This window comes from Mesoplodon densirostris, chromosome 19, assembly GCF_025265405.1.
Source record: "Mesoplodon densirostris isolate mMesDen1 chromosome 19, mMesDen1 primary haplotype, whole genome shotgun sequence".
Lineage (NCBI taxonomy): Eukaryota > Metazoa > Chordata > Mammalia > Artiodactyla > Ziphiidae > Mesoplodon > Mesoplodon densirostris.
In genome coordinates this window covers 8,118,781-8,145,617 of record NC_082679.1, presented here as the reverse complement: position 1 = coordinate 8,145,617, position 26,837 = coordinate 8,118,781, and the positions used below count along the sequence as shown (strand labels likewise).

Below are 26,837 nucleotides of genomic sequence, written 5' to 3'. Positions count from 1 at the left end.
AGACCTACTGAATCAAGAATCCTGGGAATGGAGGGGGAAAATCTGCAGGCCTACCGAGCTCCCAGGGAATCCTAAGACAAGATGAAATTAAGGAGGTCTTACTTAACACGTCCTTCCTGCCTTTTCCTCGTGCCTTCTTCTCAGGCTGCCTAATAAGTCAGAGATTCAAACGGGCTGAAAAGGGGATGGTGGCCAAGGAGTGAAGTCCTTAATCCCATTTTCTGCTGGCTCCCCTCACTGATTCTCCTCAGCTTTCCGATGCCAGCTCTCCTTTCCAAACGCCCCCTCTTCCTCCCAAGTACCCTCCCCCTTACCCTTGAAGCTTCCCCCTCACTTAAGGGCCTCAAGATCCTTCTCTCTTCCCTCCCCAAGCTCTTCTGGCCCTCCCTCCACCATTTCAGGTAACAATTAGCCCAGACCTTTCAGCTAACCTCCTCTATGGCCCCACCCCCTCCCAGGCCTTAGCCTCCTCCTCGCTGTCCAGCCTCCCCTTCACTGCTCTTCCCTTGGCCCCGCCCCCTCATCAGGCATACACAAGGCCAGACCTCCCCCCGTCCAGAAGGTTCGAGACCTTTCATAAGGCCTTTGCCTAGGCCTAGCTCTTACCACTGACTTTCCTCTGGCCCCACCTCCATCTACCTGGTCTCACCCCTTAAAGCTGACCCCTCGCCTTCAACCTTTCCCCCGGCCCCGCCCACTGTTAAACTTTTCCCTAGCCCCACCCCTTCCAGGTGGGCACACCTCCCCCAGCCCGTCCAACTTCCGGATGGCCTCACCCACCGACAGCCTTTTCCCCGCCCCTCATCCCTATATAACCACGCCCCTTCCAGGTAGTCCGCCCCTCCAGGCCTCTCTTCGGACCCTGTCCCGTACAAGGGTTTCGGCCCTCGTCTACCTTCTACCCGGCCCTGAACCTCCAGCGGACGCAGCCCCGCCCCCTCCAGCGGCCTGCTGCCCGCGCTCTCCCCTCCGCAGCGCGCTCCCCGCCTCCTCAGCGACCCCTACGTCCACTCTCTGCAGCCGATCGACCAGGCGAAGGCATGAGCCCCGAGTTTACGACACGCGTGCCGTTCCCCAACCCTGAAACCCCTCACGGCCGGCGCCACTTGCCTCGCGCCGAGCCCGCGCGCCGCTGTCCAGAACGCCACACCCGGAACCGCTCGGCGCTACACTGCAGTCCCAAATTCGCGCCACGGACTTCGCGCGCAGACTTCGGCGGGCGGGGGCGGGGCCGAGCCGAGGGGCGGGGCCGGGCGACGTCTGCGCCACCGCCGCGCGGAGGACGCTGGGAGTTGTAGTCTCCCAGACGCGGTAGAGCCAGGAAAGGGGGTGAAGTGGGGCAAGCCCTCCCGCAGAGCACGCTGGGAAACAGCCCCAGGCCTTCTGTTGCTCTGGATGAGTGGGTGTGGCTGGGGGTCTGCGGAGCGACCGGCGGGAAAAGGGAGATTCGGTGGAAGTCGCTGCGCGACGCACGGCGGGAAGAGAGGCGGGAGGCCGCGCAGGGCATCCCGGGAGCAAGGGCCGGGCCGGGCCTCGGCGCGGGGCATTGTGGGATGTGGACGCCGCTCCGGGGCGGGTAGGTGAGTGGGGAGGGGCGGGAAGGGTGCACATCTGGGGGAGGGGAGAGGCACAGCTGGGTGGGACAGCCGGGATGGGAGGTGCCAAGGCAGGCGGGGCTGGGAGGGGTTGCGGAGGCTGGAGCCGGTTGGGAGAGGCTTCATGAGGAGGGAGGCGCAGCTGGACGTGGGGGAGCATCTGGGGTGATGAAGCCCATCTAAGGACGACGGGCCATGTTTAGGACGAGGACCCATATCTCGGGGAGGATGATAGATGTAGATGGGAGGAGGGGGCCACAGCTGGGCTGGGCGGTGCATCTGGGCAGGTGGGGACCACAGATGAATGAATATTGGTGACACTTCTGAGAATTGGCCACAAGTGAATGGGGCACACACCTGTACGCGAAGGGGCCATACTAGATGTGGGGAGTAAGTCTGGATATGGGAGCATCTCTGGGAAGCAGAGGCACAGCTGGATGTGGCAACCCATATAGGGGTCACATGTTGGAGAGGAGCAACAGCTGCCCAGTATCTGAGACACATCTGGGGAGGAGCGAGCCACAGGTGCATGAAGAATATGACTGGGGGTGAGGGGTCCATGACTGGATGTGCAGAGCACATCCGGAGATGGAGCATCTTTAGAGGCGGGCACAGCTGGATGTGGGTTATAGCCCCTGTGTACGCTCATGGAAGGGGGAGTTCCAGACGAATGGAGGCACTAGAGGTTACCGCCAAATGTAGGAGGCACATCTGGAAGGGGAGGAGGTCCTACCTGGAAGCCGGGAACACATTCGAGGAGGTGTCCATAATTGAGTTTAAGAATCATATATTGGGGGCCTCCCTGGTGGCGCAGTGGTTAAGAGTCCGCCTGCCGATGCAGGGGATACGGGTTCGTGCCCCGGTCTGGGAGGATCCCATATGCCGCGGAGCGGCTGGGCCCGTGAGCCATGGCCGCTGGGCCTGCGCATCCGGAGCCTGTGCTCCGCAACGGGAGAGGCCACAACAGTGAGAGGCCCGCATACCGCAAAAAAAAAAAAAAAAAAGAATCATATATTGGGAGAGGGACCCCAACTGTGCCTAGGGATCACATTTATGGAGGAGGTGACCAGAACTGGAGTTAGAGATCAGGATGACAGGTTCCAGCTGTCCCAGGAATAAAGCAGGGGGGTGGAAGGAGGCCAAAGATGGGCTAGAGGTTCATGTATAGAGATTAACGGGTATATCCCGCCCCAGGCCCCACCTGGATAGAGGCATCAGCACCGAAGAGGCAGCCCGAGAATGGAGGAAGCAGGACGCCTTGGGAGGGGATGGATCTGATATCCACGTGTCCTCCCCACCCCTCCCACCCAGGCGCCCCAGGATGGAGCCCCCACCCGGCACAGCAACGGGGCAGGAGGAACAGGAGCTGCGGGAGAGGGCCTTCTTCTCGTGGGCCGAGTTCAGCCGCTTTTTCGACGCGTGGTGCCAGCAGCGGCTGGCGCTCTTCTTCGTCAAGAGCTCCATGCACCTGGCGCGGTGCCGCTGGGCCAGCGCGCCCCCGCTCTACACTCTCATCGATGTGCTGAAGTACAGCTACGTGCGGCTGGTGTGCAAGGACGTGCGCGCGCCCAGCCGGCCCGCCGTGGGGTGCGTGAGCTGAGCCTCCTGTCCTGCTGGGGGCTGGGGGGGAAGGGCGGCCCGGGGGAGGGGGAGGCAGTGAGCCCTCACCCCAGAGACTGGGAGGGGAGAGGTGCCAACTAAAACCGCTAAATACACCTTGAAGAGAAGCCGAGAGGGTCAAGGAGGGAAGCTTCCTGAGATGGAGACAGAGCCAGTTTGCTGGAGGGACCGAGGCACAGACAGAGGGTGGGCTCCACTTAGAGATTTTAACAGACACCCGTGCAGAGGCAGGGAGTGAGATAGACACACACAACCAAGAGACATTAAAAAAGAAAATTCCAGAAACATGGAGACGTGGCACCAGAGACACCAGCCAGCCAGAAAAACAGGTGAGAGCCAGATTTGGGACACCTACAAAGAGATCAGAGGCTGAGCTGCAGAGAAAGCCACAGGACAAAAATAGAAAAAAAAAAAAAAATCCATCCATTCAGTAAATACAGGGCCAGGTCCCATGCTGGGAACTAGGGATATTTCACTTGGGGGAGTGGGGAGTTTAGCAAGACAGACAAATTCCCCGCCCTTCTGGAACTTTCATACCGGACAGAAGACTGACGTGATATGAAAAAGCTCACAAATAGTTCCCTCCAACTGTAATGCTACAAAGGGCTTGAGGAATCCAAGAGGGCTAGGAAACATACCCAAGTAGCCAGGGGTGTTTTAATTGACCCCAATTTTAAACCCTAAACATTCCCCATACAATGTTGGGTTTCCAGCTTCCCTTCAAGCTCGGGAAGAGGCTGAGACCTTGTTCTCATGTGGCAGATGGCCACCCCAATTAAACGGGGCATTGGCTCTCAGGTTTGCCCCAGACTCCACTGCTCTCTGCCACCTCATCCTTTGCTACATCCTTGTTTTGCCTATCTGGCCCCTGTCTGTGTTTGAGTTGGAGACCCTTGGATGGGAGCCATGGACAGAGGGGTGCACTTAAGAACACAGGCTCTGCCTGCTGGCTGCTTGAGACCGGCTCCACAACTTCCTGGGTGGGTCTCTTTGGGCAACGGACTTCACATCTCCAAGCCTCAGTTTTCTCATCTCTGAAAGGGGGTTAGCACAGTACCTGCCTCGTGGGGCTGTTAAGAGGTTACTGTGAGCAGGAAGGCATTTACCCAGTGCCTGGAACACGGGGCAGCTGGGTGCAGGAGAGCTGTTACAGGAGCCAAGAGCACAGACCAGGGAGCCGGCAGCCTGGGTGCCCACCATGGCTCCACTGATGATCAGCCTGTGACACTGAGCTCGTGACGTCCCCTCTCTGGGCCTCAGCTGCCTCCCTGGGAAAAGGCGAGAAGTCATAGTATTGATCGCGTAGGTTTTGTGAGGATTAAATGAGCGAATACATGCCAGTCATTCAGAAGAGAGCCCAGGTGAGCACTCGGTACCAGTGATGCTCACTCACAGTTAATTAAACATTTATTGTGAGAATTACGGTTCTCAGTAGCTTACTCACTGTTTATTCTGGAAACAGACTTGGAGATCTGGAAGCAGAACAGGATCAAACACCCATCATCACCCAGATACCTAGGACACGAGAGCTTGCTGGAAGCTTAGGCCCAATCTGGAATCTCTGCTTGTTAACAGAACCCAATGCAAAACAACAGACACTGAGCCCCTACTGTGGGCATGCTCTTCGAGGGGCGTGTGGAACCCAGAGGGCAGGTCTCTGCCCTTGAGCAGCTCAGGATCTAATGTAGGAGACAAAGACACACTCCCCCCAAAAAAGTGGCCCAAAGTAGTGAGAAAGATGTTGAAGAGGGAGATGGAGGAGGATAAAAGAGGAATGGTCAGCTCTACTGAGAGTCTCCAGGGTGGATCTAGAAGGCTTCCTGGAAGAGGTGACCAGTAAGTGGAGCCTTGAAGGATTTTCTTTGTTTATATATTTGTGTATGTCAGTATTTGACTTAAACACATGGCACATATTACATGCAGGCACTGTCCCTCTACAAATATCGGAGGGGAACCAGGGGGCAGAAGGGATGGGAGGGAGTGACAGGCCAGCCAGGAGGCAAGGACAGTGCCTTGGGCTTGGGCCTGGTGACTGGGTGGACAGTGGGATGTTCCCTGGATGGGGAGCCCATCACTTCTGAGCCCCTCCATCCCTCTAGCTGCTCAGGCAGGGCCTGACCAGTGTCACAGCCCAGGGACCGAGGACAGAGTCTGGAGAATTAGTATATTAGAAAAGGCAGGACATGTGGCTGGCATGGTGTCAGGCCCAGACCTGCGGGGCTGAGTCCAAGGGCTGGGACTTTATCCTAGGGCACTGGGGACCCCTGGGAGGGCTGTGAGCAGGGTCAGCTCTGGGGGTAGTAGGAAGACCCTCTGGGGTCTCATGGGGGATGGACTGGAGGAGAGAAACCAGAGGCCAGGCAGGTGGCTGGAGATAGGGTCCAGGGAGCTCACAGAAGGGCCATCTTTCCGGCCACTCCTTCCGCCTTTCCTGGAGGTTGCACAGTGATCTCCAAATCACCGTCCCTGCCTCTTACCCCCTCCAGCTCCGGCGCTCTCCCACTCTCCCTCAGCCTCTCACGGCACTTCCGTTGCTAGAACAGGATTGCCAAACTTTCCCAACACACACCAGCCTTTGGAAACACAAAGATCTTGAGAACCTGAAAGATCCAGAAGAAATGGACAAGTGGAGTGCAAAACAAAGCAATGGTACTTTTAAAATCTTTTTGGCTGCACCGTGTGGCTTGCGGGATCTTCCCGGACCAGGGATTGAACCCAGGCCACAGCAGTGAAAGCCCGGAATCCTCACCACTGGGCCACCAGGGAAGTCCTAGCAATGGTACTTTTAGAAGAAAAAAAGATGTTTGAAAATAGCAGCGACTTTTTAAATTAACTGTTTACCAGGCGCCAGCCCCTTTTCTAACCATATACATAATTTAATCCTCTTATTGAATCCTTCAACAACCCTGCAAGGTCAGTATTATTATTAGCCCCAATTTCCAGAAAACTGAGGCACAAAGAGGTTAAAGGATTTTCCCAAGATAACACAGCTGCTAAGAGGGAAAACCAGGATTTGGACCCACACAGTTTGACCACAAAACCCATGTTTTTAATTACCATTCTATCTCCCTCTTCCTCTCTCCCTCCCTCTCCTCTCTCTTTATTTCAATCATGGATCGTTAATATGAGAGTTGAATGTGCCGACACCCTAAGGATATTTTGGTCCTAGGTACCATGTGTTTGTTCATTCATCCAAGAGGTTCGTTTTGAGCACCTACTATGTGCAGGATGTATATGTTTTAGATGCTGGGATTTCAGTGGGAGTACTCCACATTCATTGGGGAGCATTCATTACAGGTGGGCATCAACCAAATCATCACCCCAATATGTGATGGAATCTGCCTGGGGATGGTCAGGGAAGGCTTCCTGGAGGAGTGATGGTGTGAAGGATGAGTAGGAGTTAACTAGATGAAGGGAAAAGGATGTTTCGTGAAGAGGGAAAGAACTTACAGTAAGTTGGTGGCAATGGAAATGTGAAAAAAGTGGACGATTTGGAGAGTTTAAAAGGCATGATAGGACTTGTGATGGGTGGTTTTGGTGGGATGGGTGATGAGTGGTGTGTCTGGGCACCTGGGATTCAGACAGGGGGATACAGTCATTCACTCATCGTTCGTTTACTGAACTGAGCACCTCCCAAGGGCCAGGAGCTGTTCTAGGTGCTGAGGATACAGCAGTAAACAAAACAGACTAAAATTCCTGCCCATGTGGAGTTTACAGTTACGGGGGGGGGGCAGGTATTATTCCCCCAGATAGATGGAGAGAAATGGCCTATTGAGGCTGCCATAGACCATTGTGTGGGATACTGGGAACCCGCAGAGGGGACATGCCATTCTCTGGTAAGATGCATGGCTTCCCAGAAGAAGTAACCTCCCCTGAGCAGGGCGTTTGTTCTACGGCCAAAAGAGGTCAAACCAGAGAGTTTCCCCAAAGCCCGTGAATTTTTCTAGACAAATGTACTGGGTAGAACCCCATGAACTTGCCATTTTGGTAGGTCAGAAATGGCTGTGTGTTGGAAATTTGTTTGAGTTGCATCTGATACCATTATGGTGGCTCCACATTTGTATTTTATTTAGAATGATTTTACACTTTCAATTTTTCTGAATTTGCATTATTTTTGTTACTTTAAGTTAGGCAAAATGTCTTAAATGCTTATGTAGATTTTTAAAATCTATCAGCCTCCAGGGTTTTACTTTGTGCATAGAGGAGAAAAGGGGTGTGTCAAGGATCCCCTTCTGATTTAACAAAGACAATTCCTAAGTATTTAGACTGGAGGTTCTCAGGGTGGATCCTAAGAAGGATCTCCCTCCTCAGAGACTGTTTAGAAAGAACGTAGGAGCATTTTGGGTGTGGGGTGTGCTACTGGCATTTACCCCCTGGGAGCCAGGTTTCTTAACTATATGCCAGGCCCCAGATGGTCTATGTTACAAGGGTTGGCAAACTAGGAGCCCTTGGGCCAAATGCAACCTGCAGCCAGCTCATCTTTATAAATAAAGATTTAATGACACACAGCCACACCCATTCATTTACATATCACCCATGGCTGTGACTGCAGTATAGCAACAGGACATATCTACCGTCTGGCCCTTGGCACAACAAGTTTGCTGACCCCTGCTCTATAAACGTGAAATCTACCAAAAATGCTGATATCACCTCCCCTTGAAGAAACATGGACCTGCTTTCAGACAGCAGATGCCAATTTAAATATTATCAGGGAAATATACTCTGATTTTCTTTTCCCCTATTCTCTTTTTTTTGTTTTGTTTTTGTTTTTTAAATATTTATTTATTTGGCTGCATTGGGTCTTGGTTGCAGGTCTTAGCTGTGGCACGCAGCATCTTTCGTTGCAGTGCACGGGCTTCTCTCTGTTTGTGGCGCGTGGGCTCAGTAGTTGCGGTGCTCTTTCATTTTCTACCATGCTGGATGTCACTCCCTAAATTGATGTTAGGTGATGGGCCATGCCCTTCAGTTTGAGAAACACTGTTCGGGACAGACTCTTGCTCACACACAAAGAGATGTATAAGAGAGTGTTCGCTCAAGTGTTGATTGTAAGAAGGGAGAACTGGAGACAACGTAACAGTTGGCGGAGTTGCAGAGAGGAATATCAGGCTGCAAGTAATGAAACGTAAAAGTCTTGAAGAGCTGAGGAGTGAAAAAGCAACCTACAAAAGGATATATAGAGTGGGATGCTTATATTTGTTTTCTGTTGCTGCTGTAACAAATAACTACAAATGTAGCGGCTTAAAATAATACAAACGTGTGACTTAACACCTCTGAAGGTCAGAAGTCCAACATGGGTCTCACTGGGCTAAATCAAGGTGTCTGCAGGACTGCGTTTCTTCTGGAAGCTTGAGGGGAGAATCCGTTTTGCTGCCTTGTCCAGCTTCTAGAAGCCACCCACTTTCCTTGGTTTGCAGCCTGTTCCTCCACTTTTAAAGCCAAGAGCGTAGCATCTTTCAATCTTTCTCTGACTCTGATGTTTGTGCTTCCCTCTTCCCCTTATAAGGACCCTGTGATTACTTTGGGCCCAGTATCTTCTCCTCATCTCAAGATCCGAATTTAATCATGTCTGCAAAGTCCATTTGCCATGTACAGTAACATTGCCCAGCTCCTGCGACTAGGATGTGAATATCCTTGAGGGGGCTATCATTCCGCTCGACATCATGCTAGAAAACAAAAATTTCCCAAGTAAATTTCTACTTATTTATTTTTTAATATTTATTTATTTATTTGGCTGCGCCAGGTCTTAGTTGCGGCATGCAGGATCTTGTTCCCTGACCGGGGGTCAAACCCAAGCCCCCTGCTTTGGGAGCATGGAATCTTAACCACTGGACCACCAGGGAAGTCCCCCAAGTATACTTTTAAAAACACACATTCAGAAAAGTGCACACATCCTGCATGTACAACTTGATGAATTTTCCCCAAGTAAAATGCACATGTAACCAGCACCCAGTACAAGAGACAGAATACATCCAGTGCCAAGAAGCTCCCCCCTCCACCATGCCCCCCATAACCACTCAGGGTAACTACTGTCCACTCTTTGGCCAGCAGAGGTTAGCTTTGCCTGTTGTTGAACTTTCTATAAACTACAACCATGTGGTGGGTCTTCTTTTGTGTCAGACTTCTTTCATCCAGCAAGTTTGTGAGATCATCCATGTTTGGGGGGAGAGTAATGGTTTGTTGATTCTTATTGTTGATTAGTATGTTATTTTTAGGAATATATCACAACTTGTTTTCCTATTCTATTCTGTGTTTGGGTTGTTTCAAGTATTTGGCTAATATGAATGGTGCCGTTATGAACATTCTAGTACACATCTTTCGGTGCTCATCTGCAGGCATTTATCTTGAGTGGAAATGCTATTCACAGAGGAGGCACATGCTCAGCTTCAGTAGATACTGCCACTCAGTTTTTCAAAAGTGACTGTACCATTTCACACTCCCATCAATGACATATGAGAGTTCCAGTTGCTCCACATCCTCACCAACAGTTGATGTTATCAGTCTCTTTTAACTGCTGGTGTAAAGTGGCCTCTCCCTAGGGTTTTTTTTTTTAATGAAATATACTTGATTTATAATGTTGTGTTAGTTTCAGGTGTGCAGCAAAGTAATTCAGTTACCCACACATATATATATTCTTTTTCAGATTCTTTTCCATTATAGGTTATCACAAGATATTGTATAGTTCCCTGAGCTATACAGTAGGTCCTTGTTGGTTATCTATTTTATGTATAGTAGCGTGTATATTTAATCCCAAACTCCTAATTTATCCCTCTCCCCCCTTTTGCCTTTGGTAACCATAACTTTTTTTTTTTTTTTGCGGTACGTGGGCCTCTCACTGTTGTGGCCTCTCCCGTTGCGGAGCACAGGCTCCAGACGCGCAGGCTCAGCGGCCATGGCTCACGGACCTAGCCACTCCGCGGCATGTGGGATCTTCCCAGACCGGGGCACGAACCCGTGTCCCCTGCATCGGCAGGCGGACTCTCAACCACTGTGCCATAACTTTGTTTTTTATGTCTGTGAGTCTATTTCTGTTTCATGAATAAGTTCATTTGTATCATTTTTTTAGATTCCACATATAAGCAATATCATATGATATTTGTCTTTCTCTGTCTGACTTACTTCACTTAGTATGATCATCTCTAGGTCTATCTGTGTTGCTGCAAATGGCATTATTTCATTCTTTTTTGTGACTAATATTCCATTGTGTATATATACCACCCTAGGGTTTTGATTTGTGTTCCCTTGATGCCTAATGAGTTTGAGCCCCTTTTCATGTGTACAAAGTTTTAAAACCTGGTAACATACCTTCCACTGTTTTTTTTTTAAAACGTGTATTTTAAATTATTTATTTATTTATTTATTTATTTATTTTTGGGTGCATTAGGTCTTCGTTGCTGCACACAGGCTTTCTCTAGTTGTGGTGAGCGGGGGCTACTCTTCGTTGTGGTTCACGGGCTTCTCCTTGCGGTGGCTTCTCTTGTTGCGGAGCACGGGCTCTAGGTGCGCAGGCTTCAGTACTTGTGACTCGCGGGCTCTAGAGCACAGGCTCGGTAGTTGTGGTACACGGGCTTAGTTGCTCCGTGGCATGTGTTTATAGATACATTAAAACATATGTGGGAATGCTCAATACCTAATTTGGGTAGCGGCTACTTCTGGGGTCAGAAGGAGGGAGGGGACTTTGTTGGGACAGGGTTCACAGAAGGCCTCAGCTTGCAATGTTGTTATCACTAAATCAAAAGCAGATACAGGAGTATATGAAATGTTTCATTTCTTAAAGTTGATTGAGGTAAGTATAATAAACTATGCATTCACTTTTAATAGAGCTGGGGGTGGTGGGTGCAGAATTCTAGCAAACGTACAGCGCTCCCCCATGTTCCAGACAGTGTTTTTCAGTGCTTTCCAGGTATCAATTCTTTTAATCCTCACAACAACCCTATGAGAAAGGTATGATGATTATTACTCCCTTTTAAGAGGAAACTGAGGTCCAGAGACCTGAAGGGACCTGCCCAAGGTCACAGAGCTGGCATATTCTTAAGGCCCTCTATTCTTCTCTATGTTTGAAACAAATTTTTTAAAATTTTTATTGAAATATAATTGATTTACAATGTTGTGTTAGTTTCAGGTGTGCAGCAAAGTGATTCAGTTATATATGTATTCTTTCTTTTAGATTCTTTTCCATGATAGGTTATTACAAGATATTGAGTATAGTTCCTTGTTGTTTATCTATTTTATATATGGTACTATGTATATTTTAATCTCAAACTCCTAATGAATCCCTTCCTCTCCTTGAAACAATTCTTTTTTTTTAAAATTAATTTATTTATTTATTTAGGGCTGTGTTGGGTCTTCATTTCTGTGCGAGGGCTTTCTCTAGTTGTGGCAAGTGGGGGCCACTCTTCATCGCGGTGCACGGGCCTCTCACTATCGCGGCCTCTCCTGTTGCGGAGCACAGGCTCCAGACGCGCAGGCTCAGTAGTTGTGGCTCACGGGCCTAGTTGCTCCGCGGCATGTGGGATCTTCCCAGACCAGGGCTCGAACCCCTGTCCCCTGCATTAGCAGTCAGATTCTCAACCACTGCGCCACCAGGGAAGCCCCTGAAACAATTCTTAATGTTAAAAAGCCAAAATAAGAATAAAGGAGAGAGAGGAGAGAAGGCAGAAGAGGGCAGGCAGCAGGGTGATGTGACTGGCGGCCGTGGTCGTTCCTCCCGCAGGTCCCCCCAACCCGGCTGCCCGGCCTTCATCATCGTCAAGCTGAGCCCGCTGCGGGACCGCCTCGTGGTGACAGAGTGCCAGCTGACCCACTCACACCCGGCCTGCCCGCTCGAGTTCGCCTACTACTTCCGCCCGGGCCACCTGCTGGCCAACGCCTGCCTTCCCGTGCGCACCACCAACAAGATCTCCAAGCAGTTCGTGGCCCCGGCCGACGTGCGCCGCCTGCTCTCCTACTGCAAGGGCCGCGACCACGGCGTCCTGGACGCCCTGCACGTGCTCGAGGGGCTCTTCCGCACCGACCCCGAGGCCAAGGTGGGGTCTCGGGATAGGCAGGCGGGGCGGGGGGGCGGCGGGGGGGGGCGCGGCTGCGGAGAGGCACGCCCAAGACTCGCGTGGGCCGTTCATTCATTCATCCATCCATCCACCCACTCATCCATTCACGCCTTTCATTCATTCCTTCGCGTATTCATTCAAGATTTATCGAGGCATGGGGTGGTGGTCGGGGGCGGCCGCCTGCAAGATATGGCCCCGACCCTACCCTCAGAGAACTCATCCCCTAAGGCAGCGCCCTCCACTAGAACTTTCTGCGGTGATGCGAATGCCTTGTGATTCCACACTGTCCAGTATGGTAGCTCCGAAGCCACACGTGGTTATTGGGCGCTTGCCCTGCGGCCAGTAGGACTGAGGAACAGAATTTTTAAATGGTATTTCATTTTCACGAATTGAAATGTAAATAGCCACTTGCAGTGATTGGCTACTACAACCTTGCAGTTGTCCGGGGAGAAACCAATCATAGACGCATCCAAATATGATATCAGGTCATTAGGGTTGGGGCTAGGAGGAAGAGGATCCAGAGTGATGGAAAGTGCTACTTAAAAAAAAATTGTTTTTAACTGAAACGTCACACATAGAATATGCACAAATGATAAGTATAGAGTTTGGTGAGTGTTCACAAAGTTAAAAACACCCCTGTGCCCACCCCCCAGATCGCATCTTAGTAGGGAGGGTGCTACATGACATAATACGATGGATTGGAGAGGAGAATGGTAAAGAAGAATGGGCGAGGGCGTGGACAATTGTAAGGGTGCTATTTTAATGTGAGTGATCAGGGAAGGCCTCTGTGAGGACATGATGGTGAAGCAAAGGAGACAGACTGGAGGGAGGGGGTCCCCCATGCTGTCTTCAGAAGGAAGTGAGTTCCAGACAGAAGGAACAGCCAGTGCGAAGGCTCAGAGGCTGGAGCGAGATCCATGTGCTGGAGGAATGGTGAGGCTCCTCCACGAGGAATCTTTCTGCTTCTTTAATCCAACTTCAGGGCTAGGGTGGGCTTGGAGGGAAGGGAAGAAGGAAGGAAGGAAGGGAAGGAAAGAAAGAAAATCGGTTTCTCCTTCAGGCTGTGCTTTTCTCTCATGCATGGAAGAGGTCCCAACTCAGGGTAGAGATGAGGCGTGAACCCACTCTCCAGAATCAAGTCCAGAGCACTCCCCCCATCTACACCTCATACCCAGTAACCAGCCCTCTTTCAAGCCACCAACAGAAACCCAGCCCTCTATCCATACATAGTATTGATAATAATTTAGGAAACGTTTATCAGGCACTTACTATGTGCTGGGCACTACCCTAAGTGCTTTATAAATTGTAATCCATTTAAATACCACTAGCACACTATGAGAAAGGAATCCACCATTCTCATCTTCACTTTACAAATAAGGAAACTGAAGCACAGAGAGGGCAAGTAACTGGCCCGAGGTCACACAGCTACTTAACCACAGAGCTGGACTTCAGACCCACACAGTCTGGATCCAAGGCCATGCTCTTCACTACTCAGCTATTCCCCAGTTTGGAAATGAGGTTCGGGCCCCTCCCGGTCAGTTCTAGCTGTACCCTGGAAACACCCTATGTAGGGTCGCCCTTGCAAGAAGCAGCATATTCATAATGGAAAGCCTTCAATGTCAAGGGATCATCCTTTTAACGCCCAGTTTGGACGCTGTCATGAAACCTAGCCTAAACCAAGTTTGACTCCTGGATCTGTGATTTGCCCCACTTAATTTTTTTAAATTGCATTATAGTTGATTTACAATATTGTGTTAGTTTCAGGTGTACAGCAAAGTGATTCAGTTATACATATAAACATTATCTATTCTTTTTCAGATTCTTTTCCCTTATAGGTTATTACAAACTGTTGAGTATAGTTCCCTGTGCTATACAGTAGGTCCTTGTTGGTTATCTATTTTATATATAGTAGTGTGTATATGTTAATCCCAACCTCCTAATTTATTCCTCCCCCTGCCTTTCCCCTTTGGTAACCATAAGTTTGTTTTCTATGTCGGTGGGTCTATTTCTGTTTTTGTTTTGTTTTGTTTTGTTTTGTTTGCAGTATGCAGGCCTCTCACTGTTGTGGCCTCTCCCGTTGCGGAGCACAGGCTCCGGACGCGCAGGCTCAGCGGCCATGGCTCACAGGCCTAGCCGCTCCGTGGCACGTGGGATCTTCCCGGACCAGGGCACGAACCCGTGTCCCCCGCATCGGCAGGCGGACCCTCAACCACTGTGTCACCAGGGAAGCCTTATATTTGTATATAAGTTCATTTGTATCATTTTTTTAAGATTCCACATATAAGTATCATATGGTATTTGTCTTTCTCTGTCTGGCTTACTTCACTTAGTATGATAATCTCTTGGTCCATCCATGTTGCTGCAAATGGCATTATTTCATTCTTTTTTTTGGCTGAGTAGCATTCCATTGCATATACATACCACATCTTCTTTATCCATTCCTCTGTCGATGGACATTTAGGTTGCTTCCACATCTTGGCTATTGTGAATAGTGCTGCTATGAACATCGGGGTGCATGTATCTTTTCAAACTAGAGTTTTCTTAGGATATATGCCCAGGAGTGGGGTTGTAGAGTCATATGTTGGCCCACCTTAATATTTTTAAAAGAAATGAAGAAGTTCTAGAAAACCAAGAGACAGACCAGTGAAAGGGTTATTCCTTTTTTAAAAAATTTAAATTGGCTTTTTGAATATGTAAGACATTCACATGGTCCTAAATTCAAAAGGTACAAAAGGGTATGTAGTGAAAAGTACCCTTGTCACCTCCTGACCCTCAGGGCCCCTCCTCAGAGGCTGCTGGAGTATCAGTGGCTTATCCATCTTTTATATATCTTTCTGTTCTATGGCCCAGTGCTGTCCAGTAAAACTTTCTGTGATGCTAGAAATGATGTGTGTCTGCGCTGTCCAGTAGGGTAGCTGGTGTGGCTATTGAGTGCTTGAAATATGGCCAGTATGACTGAGGAACTGAATTCTTAAATTTTTTTTTGTCACAATGGACGGCATGTGGGATCCTAGTTCCCCAACCAGGGATTGAACCCACACCCCCTGCAGTGGAAGCGTGGCGTCTTAACCACTGGACCGCCAGGGAAGTCCCCCGAATTATTAATTTAACTTAATTAATGGAAATTTCGACAGTCGCATGTGGCTAGTGGCTTCTGGATGGAACGGCACAGCTTTATACACAGATACATTTGCTTGTCTTTATTTTTAACCTTATTTCCCCTTGTCCCCTCCCCCAGCAAGGTAGCACGTTATACCCACTTTTTTGCATCTTGCTTTGTATACTGGGGCGTGCCAGATGGTAGCATCTTTTGTTCTTCCTCTGGGGCCGATCAAATCCCCCTGAGAAAACTCCAACCACTTGGCTGGCTGGCAGGTAAAGAACAGGCTGCTGGCTTCTGGGAGCCATGTTGGGGAAGAGAGCTGGGGAGCTGGCCCTCCATCAGCAAGATGCACAGAACTACCACTCCCCCATGCCCCGCCAGCAGATGGGCCCGATGTCCCCAGGGCCAGCAACCCTTTCTGTTTTACCGCCTCCACAGAATAAATCTCCAGCCACCTGGGGGTGAGAAAAAGCATGAGCTTAACAGATCTAACTGCTTCTAAAACAGCCCTCACATCCTTTGTTTTAACCTCCCCACACTGCCGGGATTTGCCAGTTCCTTTTGAGGACTCTGCTATTGGTCCCAACTGATGGGGGTTTTTGGGGAGGTTGCTTTTGTTTTCTTTTTTGTTGGGGGGAGCGGTGGTCAGCTTGTTCACCTGCTTTCCAACTTCTGAAGTTTGGGTCCTGTTGTCTCCTTTCCTAATGCCTCTATAACTTTTTTTAAAAATCCCTTTTCTATAGAGGTACTTGAAGGTCAGGAAGGAGTGAAATTAGCAGGATGTGTTCAGTCTGTCACCTTTACACGGAAGTTTCACCTGGCTTTTTTCACTTATAAGATATAGCAAAAGAGTTCTGGATATTATTCTCTCTGCTTCCAGCAGTTTCCTGAAGGAGCGATTATATTTGAGAAGCTGAATGCTGGGGACCCCCTGTGTTGAGGTCGTTCACTTGGTCTTGGGAGGGGATCAGACAAGAAGAGTGTACCCCAAAGCCACAACCACCGTTTGTGGGCAAGACTGAGTAGCTGCTTCAACCAAGAAGGTGTTAAGACCTTTTATAATCTGCCCTGAGGCCGTGATGATGGGCTGAGGCATCTAATCCCATCTCCTTTGTGGCAGGCTCCAGAGTAACCAGCAAGCAAGCTGGCTTTCTGGGTGAAGATGGATCTTGCACAGAAACGTTGCAGCCCTCTCTCATGTGTACGCTTTGCCTTCTGAGAAAGGTGAAAGTTGTTCTGAGTGTGCTACTTTTAAGAATACTAACTGGTCAGCTGGTACAATCTCAGCAGAGGACTCTCAATATCTGTCAAAATGACCAAGTCGCGCTTCCCTGGTGGCGCAGTGGTTGAGAGTCCGCCTGCCGATGCAGGGGACACGGGTTCATGCCCCTATCCCGGAAGATCCCACATGCCGCGGAGCGGCTGGGCCCGCGAGCCATGGCCGCGGAGCCTGTGTGTCCGGAGCCTGTGCTCCACAACGGGAGAGGCCACAGCAGTGAGAGGCCCGCGTACAGCAAAAAAAAAAAAAAAAAAAAAAAAAATGACCAAGTCACTCACCCTTTGACCACTCCCTCTCCCACTGCTGGGAATTTATCCTGCAGATGTAATTGCACAGATGCCGAATGATTTCCACGCAAGGTTAATCATTGGGGTTCGTGAAAGTAAGATTGGAAACAACCAAACCCCACCCATGGGTAATGGTTACATAACTGGAATACTATGTAGCTTTAAACAAGAGTGAGAACAATTCTAGGAACTGATCTGAACAGATCTCTCAGTTACAAAAAAAAAAAAAAAAAAGCAAGGAGCAAAACAATGTACATGTTATATCGTATGTGTAAAACGGAGAAAATAAGAATATAAAGGTGGCTTGCTTGTATTCACATAAAGAAAATCTAGAAGAACAGCAAGAGATGTGGATGGACATAAGAATAGCGAATGGCAACAGAGTGGTTAGAAAATAGAAGTAGGAAGAGGACCCAGTGCTGGATAGCTTTCTATTATTTGGCTTTGGGACCTTGTGAATTTTGGCACATTTGAATAATTCATTTTAAAAGAGAAGATAAAAAATAGACAATAGTCCCAATGTGCCACACTGATCTGTTTCTCTCTAGAAAAGAAAGATTTGGGATGAGCAATGAGTGTCCTAAGACGTGACAGTCAGGATGGCCTGGGTTTTGCCTTAGTAACAACCAGCCCTGGAATCTCAGTGGCTTACCTCACTGAACTTTATTTCTTGCTCACTGGCCAAAGCTAGTCACGTGACCGTGGAGAACTGCAGGGGGGCAGAGAGATGCAGTCCTGCCAAGTGCCCAGGACAGGAGAAACCCACCATTACTTGGCACAGGAAAAAAGACAACCACAGGCTTATAGAACTGTTTCACTGAGGGTCTCCCAGAGCCCTATCTGAATCTGGGGCTTGTGTTTCCCCTGCTCTGTAGTTACCCTGGACTCTTGTGGCTCAGTCTCAGCCTTTCTGCCTCTTCCTGGCTCCCCAAGGGAATCTTCTCTGTGTCCAGTAGCCTATTTTTACATCAGGCCAGCCACTTTGGGGGTGATACAGTAACAGCTAAAAACTTGATTTTATTTGTACAGATATACACTAAAAACTTTACATACATTCTAGCTGTGCCATTTCCTGGCTGGGGAACATCCAGTAAGTTGTGAACAAGTTATGTAACTTCTCCAGACCTTGGTTTGTTCATCTATAGAATGGGGATAATAATAGACACTACCTCATAGTTGTTAGGGTTGGGGTGTGTGTGTGTGTGTGTGTGTGTGTGTGTGTGTGTGTGTGTAAGGAACAGTGCCTGGAAAGTAGGAAGCTGTATATGGTTTAGCTATTTAGCTATTATTTTTATTCCCTCATTTTTTGCGGGGGAACAGTCTAGAGAGTAGTAGTATTCTGTTCACATGAAAAAGGAGGCTGTGTGCCTGAATATAGGAAGAGGTGTGGGTAGGGAGTGTTGTGTGGCATGGTTTCTGATGTCCACATTTGTGGAATCTGGTCTATAGTTAATGCATCCCTGTGCCACCGATTTGTGTGTCTAAGACAGTACCCACGATCATTCCCATCCTCCAGTCGGCTCCTCCCTGGGCTGCTCCATCCCCGCTTGTGCCCCACCGTCCACTCTACGCCTCAACCCAGAAGCCTGTGTGTCAGGCCCACGCAATCACTTTTGTGAAGAGTCTGGTGGTCAGCTGCACAGGCCCTGGGCCCAAGCTGCCTGGATTCAAATCCCAGCTCTGCCGTTTACTACGCGTGTGACCCCAGGCAAGCAACTGAACCTCTCTGTGCCTCAGTTTCCCCAGCTGAAAAATGGGGATAGTAATAACAGGACCTGTTGTGCCGGATTGTTGTGGAGGTTGAAAGAGTTAATGCCTTGGAACTGGGGGGGTTAGTTCTCCCTAGCACTTTACACACGTGAAATCTCCTGTTCATATTTATTCATCTTTGGTTTGCAGGCTCTCTCTTCCCACTCAGAGGTGTCTTATTGGCCCTCCTCAGTGCTTGAGCAGCACTTGGCATGTCTGATTTCCTCAGTAAATATTTGGTAAAGAAATTCATTCTTTTTTTTTTTTGCGGTACGCGGGCCTCTCACTGTTGTGGCCTCTCATGTTGCGGAGCACAGGCTCCGGACGCACAGGCTCAGCGGCCATGGCTCACGGGCCCAGCCGCTCCGTGGCATGTGGGATCTTCCTGGACTGGGGCACGAACCTGTGTCCCCTGCATAGGCAGGCGGACTCTCAACCACTGCGCCACCAGGGAAGGCCAAGAAATTCATTCATTTATGTATCCCCCTCCCACCTTCATCACATGTTACCACACCCCTCCAGTGTCACCCACACATCTCCGTCCACACCTTGTCTTTTCCCCCCACCACCATCCTTTATGACCTGGACTTGAATCCCAGCCCTATTGCTTGTTAGCATCATGATCTGGAGAAAGTCACTTCCCTGGTGTAGTCAGGGACCCTAAGACCACCCTCAGGTTCAATGGGGACTCACAGAACTCAGCAAAGCCATTATACTCACAGTTACAGTTTATTACAGTGAAAGGATACAGAGTACAATCAGCAAAGGGGCGCATGGGGTGGGGTCTAGGAGAGACCAGTGGTCTCTCCCAGTGGAGGTATATGGACAGTGCTTATTTCTCCCGGCAACAGTGTGTGACAACACGCACGGAGTATTGCCCACCAGGGAAGCTCACCCAAGCCTCGAGTCCAGGGTTTTTATTGGGGTTTGGTCATGTAGATATGACTGCCTGAGTGGCTGACCTCAGTCTCCAGCCCCTCTGGAGGTCAAGCCCGAGGCCCCCACTATAAACCAGTTGTTAGCAAGAGACTATTTAGAGTGGCCCAAGCCCCCCAAGTGAACAAAGACACTCTGTTGGGCAGGACATTCCAAGGGCTTAGAGGCTGTCTCCTAGGAGTCAGGAAAGAACCAGACCTTTCTTTGGAAGGTGTGGGGTTTGGACAACCCAGACCTGCTGAGTTAATCTTTTACAGCAAACCTGGAATCTCTCAGCCTCAGTTTCCCTATCTGCAATATAAGGAAAATAATGGTCCCCTCTCAGCAATCACCCTCTCTCAGTCAGAGGACCCCAAACTGGGAATTCCCTGGCGGTCCAGTGGTTAAGACTTGGTGCTTTCACTGCCCCGTGGGCCTGGGTTTGATGCCTGGTCGGGGAACTAAGATCCCACAAGCAACCACACGCCAACCTCTGTCCCATTAGCCTTTCTCTTTAGCATGTCCTCCACACTTGGATGATAATAATAATAATAATAACAGCTATCACTCAATACACACTGACCTCGTGCCAGGCACTGATCTCCATGCTTCATGCAGATTAACCCATTTAATCCTCATAGCAACTTTATAAGGTCAATGCAGTTACACTCCCCACCTTTGTGGATGGGAACAGCTCAGGCACAGAGAAGTTCAGACGCTTTCCCTAAGTCACACAGCTGATGCATAAATCCACACAGTTAGTAAGAGGAAGAACCTGGATCTGGATCCCTACGGTCTGGCTCCAGGGTCCAGGAACCCTTAACTATCCAGTCATTGGGCCTCTCGGCTGAAAGCAACACTAGTTGTGTTATTGTTCATGGAGACTTGGCCAGTCCAACAGGACAGGACTTGCACCTGCCTCATTCAGTCCCTTCTGTCTCCTCAAGGCTAACACAGTGTCAAGCACATAGTAGGTGCTTAGTAAATGCCGTTTAATGAACAAATGGCTGTGCAAGAAAAGCTTATGTGCCCTCTTTAGAAAGAAAACTCAAGATCAGAAATCTAAGTTTTCTCTTTAAGAATGAAAGTCAGCTTCTAATTAGGCAAGTGCTGGCCAGCTCCAGAAAAGTCTCAAGGCAAATACGTTTTGGTGTTTTTACTTTTCTCTTATTCCTTTTCCCAAGGAGAAAAAGGTAAGAACTTACCTAATACTATAGAAACATGTAAGGTTTTTTTTTTAAACCCATTATGCCTATTAAATTTTTTTTTCAAATTGAAGTATAGTTGATTTACAATGCTGTATTAATTTCTGCTGTACAGCACAGTGATTCTGTTATACACACATATACGTTCCTTTTTATATTCTTTTCCATTATGGTTTATCACGGGATGTTGAATATAATTTCCTATGCTACACAGTAGGACTTTTTTTTGGAGATGTAATTGACCTATGACATTCTATTAGCTTCAGGTGTACAATATAATGATTTGATATTTGTATATATTGTGAAATGATCGCCCCAGTAAGTCTAGTTAACATACGATGACTTTTATCTTTACGTTAGTTTCTAGACCAGCACCGTCGAATAGAACTTTCTGTGGTGATGGAAATGTCCTCTATCTGCACTGCCCCATAGAGTAGACACTAGCCTCACGTGGCTATTGAGCAGTGAAATATGACCAGTGTGACTGAGGAAGTGAATTTTTATATCTTTTTAAATCTTAATTTAAATGTAAATCGCTACTGTATTGTACAGAACCATCCTAGGTGGAAACATCTGCTAAGATAAATTAAATCATAAAGTAATAGGTGTAAAAATTAATGATGGTTGAAAAAAAACGATAGTGGTATTGTAACCAATTCAGTGGTAAGCGGACTAGGCTTTTCTATAAAATTTATTGAATGCCTCTTCTATTTAAGATGCTGAATGTATAATTTTAGGGTGAGGAAAGCAATTTTCTTGCTCTTTTTGGACTCCACTAGACTTTTTTTTTTCTTAATAGAGTTGTTTTGTTGTTGTTGGCTTTCTGGGTTTTGTTTTTTGTTTTTGTTTTCTTTTGGTCTTGAAAGTGGAGAACTGTGCCTTGCATTTTAACTGGTTTCATAGGACGAGGTCCGATTATGGCAGAATGGTTTGTGGAGAGATCTGTGTTTAAACTGTATTCCAATCCTGGTTCTGCAGCTGTGGGCCAGCTCTGCAGTGCCTGGCTGAAACAGTCTAGCCATCTGCCTGGTGTAGGGGACCCTAGCTCATCGCTGCTAATCTCCCTACCCCATTAAGTGGCTTTTGTGCAAAAATAATGAGGCCAGAGTGGCTGAGGCCAAGGCAGACGAGAGGGACAGAGATGAGGCCCAAGGGCCTGATCGCCCAGTGCACAGCTGTGGCCTGAACTATGGATTTGACTTGAGGGTGATGGGAAATTCTGGGAAAGGTTTTTAAGGAGCGGAGGGGTTGATCTGGTCAGAGTCTTGAAAATGCCCCCCAGCAGCCGTGTGGGGGACATGGAGAGACAGGGAGCCCAGGCAGAAGCAGCTACAATAATCCAGGTGACAGATGGTGATGGCTCTGACCAGTGGCCGTGGGGGTGGGGAGAAGCGGTCAGATTCTGAACGTCGCTGCTAGGATTTGGGGATGGACTGCATGCAGAGGAGCTAAGAATCAGCCCTGAGTGCCGGGGCCTGAGCTATAAAGTGGGTGGTGGAGCCATTGAGGAAGAGACGGCCGACCAAGGAGGGGCAGGTTGGTGGGGAGTGAGAATCAAGGGTGCCTTCGGGCCATCAGTCTCAAGGGACACGTGAGCTGTCTAAGGGTCCATGTTGCTGCAGAGACAGGTTAGTAGGTGGGTCTGGAGCCTGGAGATACAGAACTGAGAGTTATCAGCTTAGAGATGCTAAAGGCCATGTAACTGGATGAGATCACCTTGGCTGAGCCTAGAGACACGAGAGAGGAGAGGAGAGGGCCTGGACGAGCTCTGCAGCACAGCAACATTTAGAGGTGGATCAGAGGAAGAGGGGCAAGCAAAGGAGACTGCAGAGGAGATGGCTGGGAAGAAGGAGGAAAGCCAGGAGTTTTTCAGGGTGACAGAAGCCAAAAGAGACCAACATTCCAGAAAGGGGACAGGGTCACTGTACTGAATGCTGCTGAGAACTCAAGGGAGATGGTGATGATAGCTGGGATTTGATACATGCCAGGCATCATTCCAAGCTTTGGACATGGATAATCTCTATTTAGCCTCACCACAAGCGTTAAATAGACATATATTCCCATTTTGCATAAAAGGAAACTGAAGCTAAAATGCCAGAGGAGGGAATTCCCTAGCAGTCCAGTGGTTAGGACTCCACGCTTCAACTGCCAGGGGCCTGGGTTTGATCCCTGGTTGGGGAACTAAGATCCCACAAGCCAGCTCGGTGCAGCCAAAAAAAAATGCCAGGGGAAGTGACTTGCCGGAGGTCTCACAGCTGGGAAGAGACAAAACCAGGATCCAGAACTAGGATTCAAAGCCAGGATTCCCTGAACTTCCACTTCAGAGACACGGCCAGTGGATATCACCGCACATTCGCACATTCACACACTCATTCGGGATGTATTGAGCTGTGGCTCAGGCCAGGAGCCATTCAAAGCATCAAGGGATGCAAACGTTAAATGAAGCAATATCCTTGTGGGGCTTACATCTTAGGGAGGGCAAACAGGCAATAAGCAAAGCAGCAGATAATGATGTAACATGCTTCAGGGTGGTAAGTGCCATGGCCGGAAGCATCCAGAGAGAGCTGTGGTGTCCGCTTAGATGGGATGGTCAGAGAAGACCTTTACAAGCACGTGGTCTTTAAGCAGGGATGATAATTATGGTAATAAGGAACACTTTAAGAGCACTTACTATTTGTTGGGTGAGTATTGTTCAATAATAGTAATATTATTTGTGCCAATGTTCCAAATGCTTTAATTCATTTCATCCGTCCAATCACACTCTCATCATCATCACTTCGCAAGTGAGACAGAGGTCAGGGAAGTTGCGGAAAGCCACACAGCCAGGAAATGGGGGCTCCAGGGTCTCAGCCCAGGCCGACTGGCTCCAGACGCTATGCTGGACCTGACACTCCATGCATGAAAGAATGACTGTTCAGTTCCCAGAAGGGGAAATTGGGAAACCAGGAGGTTAAGGAGGAAGCTGAGGCACAGAGAGCTCAAGTCACGTAGTTAAAATCGCCGGTGAGGCCGGGACTCAAACCCAAGCAATCTGGCTCCAGTCTATGCGCTTTACTTCTAGACCAGTGGCTCTCAAACTTGAGCGTGCGTGGGAATCCCCGGGAGGGCTTGTCAAAGCAGATTGCTGGGCCCCTCCCCGGGAATTTCTGACTCAGCAGGGCTGCGGTGGGCCTGAGAATATATGCATTTCTGTCAAGGTCCCAGCAGGCGATGCTGACGCTGCTGCTCCAGAACCTATACTTTGAGAACCACTGCCCTAGAGTGCCTCTGACCGCAGGAAGGAATGAATACCCAGTTCCCAGTAGGGGGAACTGAGGCTCAGAGAGGCTGTCTAGTGGGCAAAACTACACAGCTCTTAGGTGGTGGTGCCGGCATCGGAAACCCAGGCAATCCGGACTCCGGGTTTTTAATCGTTCCCCTGCACTGCCTCCTGCTGGTCAAAAATGCACGCACGTAAGAAAGAATGAATGAACGGAGTCCCGTTTCCCCCGAGTGGGAAATCGTGGGCGGGGAGACCCCGGACACCTCCTGACCTCTTTCCCCGCCTCTCCGCCCCCGCCCGCAGGTGAAGCTGGTGTTCGTGGAGGACCAGGCGGTGGTGGAGACCGTGTTCTTCCTGACATCGCGCACCCGGGCGATGCTGCGGCGCTTCCCGCGCATGCTCCTGGTGGACCGGCTGCCGGGACTGCAGGGCGCGCTGGATCTGCTGGCGGTGCTGTGCGTGGACGGCGCGGGCCGCGCGCGTCAGGCCGCCTGCTGCGTGGCGCGGCCCGGCACTCCGAGCCTGCTGCGCTTCGCGCTGGCCTCGCTGCTGCAGAGCGCGCCCGACGTCAAGGGCCGTGTGCGCTGCCTCACGGCCGGGCCCGAAGTGGCGGCACAGCTGCCCGCCGTGCGCCAGCTGCTGCCGGGCGCGCGCGTGCAGATCTGCCGGGCGCAGGGCCTGGAGACGCTCTTCAGCAAGGCGCAGGAGCTGGGCGGCGCCGGCCGAGAGGACCCGGGCCTGTGGCCGCGCCTGTGTCGCCTGGCGGGCGCGTTGTCGCCCGCCGCCTACGCCGAGGCGCTGGCCGAGCTGCGCGCCCATGGCCCGGCCGCCTTCGTCGATTACTTCGAGCGCAACTGGGCGCCGCGCCGGGACATGTGGGTGCGTTTCCGCGCCTTCGAGGCGGCCCGCGACCTGGACGCGTGCGCCCTGGTGCGCGGCCACCGCCGACGCCTGCTGCGCCGCCTGAGCCCCTCGCGCAGCGTGGCGCAGTGCCTTCGCGACCTGGTGGCCATGCAGTGGGCCGACGCGGCTGGGGAGGCGGCGCCGGATGTGTCCGACGATGGGGGCCCTTGGCTGGAGGGTGAGCTGGGGAGGGGAGCCCAAGTGGAGGACGAGAGGATGAAGGGCGTGGAAACCGGAAACTGGGGCGGGGCGCGGAAGGAAGGAAGTTTTCGGAGAGAAGCCCAGTTAGAGAAGGAATGGGCCAGAGGGTTGGAGACCAGAGACCGGGAAGGGGCTCAGGTAGAAAATGAGAAGGGGAGAGGGTTGCAAATCCGAGACTGGAGAGGGGTCCACTTGGAGAACCAGAAGGTGAGAGGGCTAGAGGGGAGTGTCTGGAGAGGGTCCCAGTTGGAGAACGAGCACTTGAGAGGGCCCGCGATCAGAGACTGGAGGGGGGGGCCGTTGGAGGGTGAGAAAGACTGGGGACTGGAAGGTTATATCTGGAGGGGGGCCCAGGTGGAGGACCAGAGGTTGAGAGGATTGGAAGAGTATACCTGGAGGCTGGCCCAGCTGGAGGATGGAAGGATTAGGATGCTGGAGACCCCAGACGGGAGGGGGACCCTGTTTGATTATGAGAGAACCAGCAGTCTTGACGGGAGCCCCTGGAGGGGGGCCCAGGTGCACGATGAGAGGGTAAGTGGACCGAAAACCAGAGACTGGAAGGGGCCGCATTTGGAAGCAGAGAAGGAAAGGGGGCTGGAGGTCAGAAACTGGAGGAGGGTCCATGTGGAGAAGCCCCCGGAATTGGTCCCCGAGAACGGAGACCTAAGGGGGCCCCAATGGGGAGATGGGAGGCAGAGAGGGCCAGAGACTAGAGAAGAGCGAGCAGTGAGGTTGGATGTCAAAAGAAGAAGGGACCTGGAGGATATAGTTCTGGTCCAGCTGGGGGACACAAGGGTGACAGGCCTGGAGAATGGAGATGGAGAGGGAGCCCAGGCTGGGGGCCCCAGGAGCAGAGGAGGGCAGGGGATGGAGTGTGGGGACACAGCAGGGGGCCGGCTAGAGCTGGGGAATGGAGTCACGTGCAGCACTCCCGTGGGGACTGTGTTGGAGGGTGACCCAGAGTGGGCAGTGACAAGGAGGATGTACCTGGCGGCCGGAGAGAGCGCACAGGAAGGAAGCGGAGGAGAAGGCCCCAGGGAATCAAAGAGGCCTTGCTGCCCCTCGGAGGAGGAGGAAGTGGACTGGGAGCCCCTGGCCAAGTTCCGAGTGGCCTGCGGGCCAGAGCTGGCAGAGCTGGTGGCCGAAGAGCTGGCCTTCGCCCGGCAGCACGGGACCCGCGGTTTCCATTGGACAGGAGCTGGCTTTGCCCTGAAGGACGGCACCTCGGACTTCTTCCTGGACGGAGCCCTGACGCGCTGCAGCTGCTCCATCCATGCCGCCCGGCGTCTGCCCTGCCGCCACCTCTTCGCCGCGCGCCTGCTCACGGGGGCAGCCTTATTCCACATGGACCTGCTCAGGGATTGCTGGGGGAGAGCCCCCGAGCCCTGAGCCTGCTCGCGCCTGCCCGTCACCCTCCACGGTGGGGGCGGGAGGGCATTCTTCGATCCCAAAGATAACAGGGCTGAGCCCAAGGAGGCCACCTCAGTCCCCCCCGGCCACCTCCTGGGGCATCCAGCGACTTCATCTGGGCAGTTTGCCTCTCTGGGTCCGAGGGGAAGCAGACGGTGTGGTCTTGGAGGTCCTGGAGCCGCAGCTGTGTCAGATGGTGGTGGCCAGGGTGAATTCTGAGGGCTTCCCTCCAGAGAGGAAATGTGTGGTGAGAGGGTGTGGACA

The 26,837-nt window shown here is 50.7% G+C and overlaps 2 protein-coding genes across 3 annotated transcripts in view; one reads left to right on the top strand and one right to left on the bottom strand.

Annotated features, from left to right (window-relative positions):
• Positions 1-1,395, bottom strand: part of LIG1 (DNA ligase 1) — a 41,097-nt gene extending 39,702 nt beyond the window's left edge. The window contains exon 1 of one of the 2 annotated variants that reach the window (XM_060085149.1): positions 1,111-1,395. The gene's annotated coding sequence lies outside the window, so the exon portion shown is untranslated. The remainder of the gene's footprint in view (positions 1-1,110) is intronic. The other variant, XM_060085148.1, reaches the window with a different exon arrangement.
• On the top strand, positions 1,396-26,552 carry ZSWIM9 (zinc finger SWIM-type containing 9). Its single transcript, XM_060085146.1, is given in 5 exon segments — positions 1,396-1,414; positions 1,417-1,576; positions 2,907-3,182; positions 11,926-12,238; positions 24,363-26,552. Coding segments are annotated over 5 exon segments (2,958 nt in total).
• The last annotated feature ends 285 nt before the right edge of the window (positions 26,553-26,837 follow it).